We start from the raw sequence: 3,968 nt of genomic DNA, 5'->3' as shown, positions 1-3,968 counted from the left end.
CCGCTTTAGGCCCAGGCAAGGGACCCCTAGCTCCCGGGACTGCCAGCTTTGACCGTGTCCAGCTCCCATTGCTGTCTCCACCCCTACTTCCTGCTATCACTGGCCAGGGCGGAAAAGGCACCTGATTCTCCGATCATGGCTGGGGGGCAGGGCAAAGGCGGCCCTGGGGGCTCTTAGCGCCCCCCTGGGTTTCTGATCACTGTCAGTGGCAGGGGGCTTTTTCCCGCTTTCCCTTTCGCCTCCCTGCATTGTGCCTACATATGCAAATTAACCACCATTTTGTTGTCAGTTAACTGCCATCTGAGTTGGCAGTTAATTTGCATATAGCCCTGATTAGCCAATGAAAAGGGTATCTTCGTATGCCAATTACCATTTTTCTCTTTTATTATATAGGATGGCAGGTAATAAATTAATGGGGTTCCAAAATAAAAAAGTATAAAAACATATCAATGTCAAATCTCCATTTACCTAGCACTGCTGGCAGTGACCACTGTTTTAAGTGTATATACCCACTTCAGCCCTCATTCAATCCTTACAAAGATCCCAGGGCGAGGGTGGGGGGAGCGCTGCACTTACGAGCCTCATTTCACAGCTAAGGAAACTGAGGTTCAGTGGGTGGAGTCATTTTTCAGGTTCACAGCCCCTGAGCGGCGAAGCTGGCAGTCTGGCTCCCAGGACTTATAACAGGTGAAGCCTTCCTTTCCAGACTGGGAATCCCCCTGGCACTGGTTTCTTGTGATCCTCCCAAGAGTTTCTCTGCATTTATTTGTTTGTTTATTTAGAATTAGAGGCCCGGTGCACGAAATTCATGCATGCGGTAGGGAGGGTCCCCTCAGCTCAGCCTGCACCCTCCCTAATCCAAGACCTCTTGGACATCCTCTCACAATCCTGGACCGCTGGCTCCTAAGCGCTCACATGCCTCCCTGCCTGATTGCCCCTAACTGCCCCCCCTTCCAGCCTGGTCACCCCTAATTGCCCCCTGCCAGCCTGGTCACCCCACACAGCCTGCTGCTCAGTCATTTGGTCGCCCCTCACTAACCCCCCTGCTGGCCATGCCCCACGCAGCCTGTTCGGTTGTCCCTTCGGTTGCGACGGTTGCTTAGGCTTTTATATAGATAGATAGTTTATTGCCCTACCCGGTTTCTCAGTGGTTAGAGCATTGGCCTGCAGACTGAAGATGTCAGGTTCAATTCTGGTCAAGGGCATGTTTCTTGGTTGCAAACTGAGGGAGGGTCCCCTCAGCTCAGCCTGCACCCTCCCTAATCCAAGACCTCTTGGACATCCTCTCACAATCCTGGACCGCTGGCTCCTAAGCGCTCACATGCCTACCTGCCTGATTGCCCCTAACTGCCCCCCCTTCCAGCCTGGTCACCCCTAATTGCCCCCTGCCAGCCTGGTCACCCCACACAGCCTGCTGCTCAGTCATTTGGTCGCCCCTCACTAACCCCCCTGCTGGCCATGCCCCACGCAGCCTGTTCGGTTGTCCCTTCGGTTGCGACGGTTGCTTAGTCTTTTATATAGATAGATAGTTTATTGCCCTACCCGGTTTCTCAGTGGTTAGAGCATTGGCCTGCAGACTGAAGATGTCAGGTTCAATTCTGGTCAAGGGCATGTTTCTTGGTTGCAAACTGAGTCTTGGCCAGTCAGGGTGTGTGCGCAGGGCAACCAATTAATGTGTCTCCCTCACATAGACGTTTCTCTCTCTGTGTGTCTCTCCCCCTCCCTTCTATTCTCTCTAAAAATCAATGAGGAGCCGACATGGCTCAGTGGTTGAGTGTGGACCCGTGGACCCATGAACCAGGAGGTCCCTGTTCGATTTCTGGTCAGGGCACATGACCTGGTTGTGGGCTTGTTCTCCAGTAGGGGGGCATACAGGAGGCAGCAGATTGGTGTTTCTCTCTCTCCCTTCCTCTCTCTGAAATTAATAAAAACATATTTTTCAAAAAGGCATACAACAGACTAGATCACTCACGGTGCCTACTGTTTTGTGAAGCCTTCGTGGATAAGTATAGTACCCACGTGAATGCTCTTATGTGGGTGCCAGTGTCTATGTATTTGTGTACTTACATGTGTGTCCATAGCATATGTATCTGTTATTGTCTATGTTTGTGGGAGTGTACATGTGTATGTGTTAGTGCTTGTGTGTGTGTGTGTGTGCCTGTGTCTGTCTGTGTCTCTCAGTGTGTATCTCCATGATTGTATCTATATCTCCATATGTGACTGCCTGTGTTATCTGTGTGTGGGGGCAAGTGTGTTTGTTTCAATATCTGTGTGTCTGTGGATGTCTGTGTCAATGTGTCTACATATATGTTTGTATCCACATATATTTCTGTGTAATGTGTACATCTGCATGTGTCTATCTACCTGTATGGATCTGTGGGTCTGTGAGGTGCCTCTGGCCAGTGCTGTGTGGGAGCCTGTTGTTCCTGGCTCATGAGGTCTGACTGTGCTCAGCTCTTCCCAACTCTATCTCACTTTGGGTAGCTTGGTATCAGCCATGGTGGGGATACTTACACTACAGAAATTGGCAAATGCTCCTTACCCGGGTTCTCCCACCCCACCCCCGAGAGCCCAAGCATAACTAGAATTTACCAGCATAACACTAGCCCTGACCAGTGGTGCCCAAGAGTAAGACGGAGGCCTCCTTGTCAAATATTCTAAAATTGTAGTAAGATGTTAGAGATTTTTCATAGCAGCCAGTCCATGGGCCTCTCTGACAGCTTGAGATCCAAACTCGAGTTGTCGGAGGTGAGCGTAAGTTGCTTCCCAAGGAGGTTAAGGATGTGGTCTGTGTGCCTGAGAAAGGCACTGCAGCTATACCTGGGAGAGGACCCAGCCTGGAGGGGTCCGGTCCCCCAAGATTGTGGTAGAGCACCTTAAGAGGCTGCCCCAGGCAAGTAGACTGTGAGAGTCTTGAGCACCTGGGACTGATGGGGAAGGGTTGGGCCAACCTCTTAGAGAGGTCAAGGCCAGAGTCCAGGCCAGAAGCTGGGAGGAGGGCCAGGGGAATCCCTAGATGTGACACCAAAAAGGCAGGTGGACACACAGGTCCGAAGTGTGGGAGACCCACATTCTAACCCAGGTTCTGCCCCTTCCTGGATGTGCCTCTCTGGGCAGATCACCTCTCTGGGCTTGTTTCTCCATCTGTAAAAAGAATAATAGGGAACATTTTACTCAGTTGCTATGTGAATGAAGGTGGATGCCTGATGACATTTGCAAAGTCTAAGGAAAGCTCTAAATAGGAACTTTTATAATTGCTGTTAACATCGTAAGTGGTCATAGGCGTTAGTACCCTTTCCCTTTCTTTTTTTCTTTTTCTTTTTGAAATTCACCTTGAGGATATTTGTTTTCCATTAATTTTCAGAGTGAAAGAGAAGGAGGAGGGAGGGAGAGAGAAAGAAACATCAATGTGAGAGAGACACATCGATTGGTTGCCGCCCGCACGCTCCCCAATTGAACTTGCAGAACTTGCAACCGAGGCAGGTGCCCTTGACAGGGAATCAGCTGGAGACCCTTCCGTCCACTAAGCAAAACGTGCCAGGGCTCCTTTTTATTTTTTTACTGTCAGGTCCTTGTAAACAAATCTTTTATTTCCCTGTCTGACAAAACAGGAAATAATTGTCTTGGTGCTAATGACAAGAGCAAACACTTCCACTAGCACATTTCTAAGCCCTCTAGGTTTATCACCTCAAAGTTCACAGTTCTGCTCTGCACTGGGCCACCCCCGGTCCTCTCCACTCCCTGGGGCGGGGGTTGGAAGGCTGACTGATAAGTTCTGTTCTCCCCTCCCTCCACCACCCACCCGCAGAGTTTCCGGAGCATGTGGAGCTGGCACCCCTGCCCCCATGGAATCCTGTGGGCAAAAACCTCACCTTGCGCTGCAGGGTGGCAGGCGGGGCACCCCGGGCCAAACTCTCCGTGTTGCTGCTCCGCGGGGAGGAGGTGCTGAGCCAGCAGCTGGCGGGTGG

The 3,968-nt window shown here is 51.0% G+C and overlaps 1 protein-coding gene across 1 annotated transcript in view; it reads left to right on the top strand.

The window, feature by feature from the left end:
• The window catches only part of ICAM3 (intercellular adhesion molecule 3), a 29,036-nt gene that overhangs the window by 2,606 nt on the left and 22,462 nt on the right, over nt 1-3,968 (top strand). The window contains exon 3 of the mRNA XM_015565321.1: nt 3,809-3,942. Coding sequence (XP_015420807.1) covers nt 3,809-3,942 — 134 coding nt within the window. The remainder of the gene's footprint in view (nt 1-3,808; nt 3,943-3,968) is intronic.

Source organism: Myotis davidii, unplaced genomic scaffold (genome assembly GCF_000327345.1).
Source record: "Myotis davidii unplaced genomic scaffold, ASM32734v1 scaffold1439, whole genome shotgun sequence".
NCBI classification, from domain to species: Eukaryota; Metazoa; Chordata; class Mammalia; order Chiroptera; family Vespertilionidae; genus Myotis; species Myotis davidii.
The sequence above is the reverse complement of the archived record's forward strand: the minus strand, read 5'-3'. Positions and strand labels throughout refer to the sequence as shown.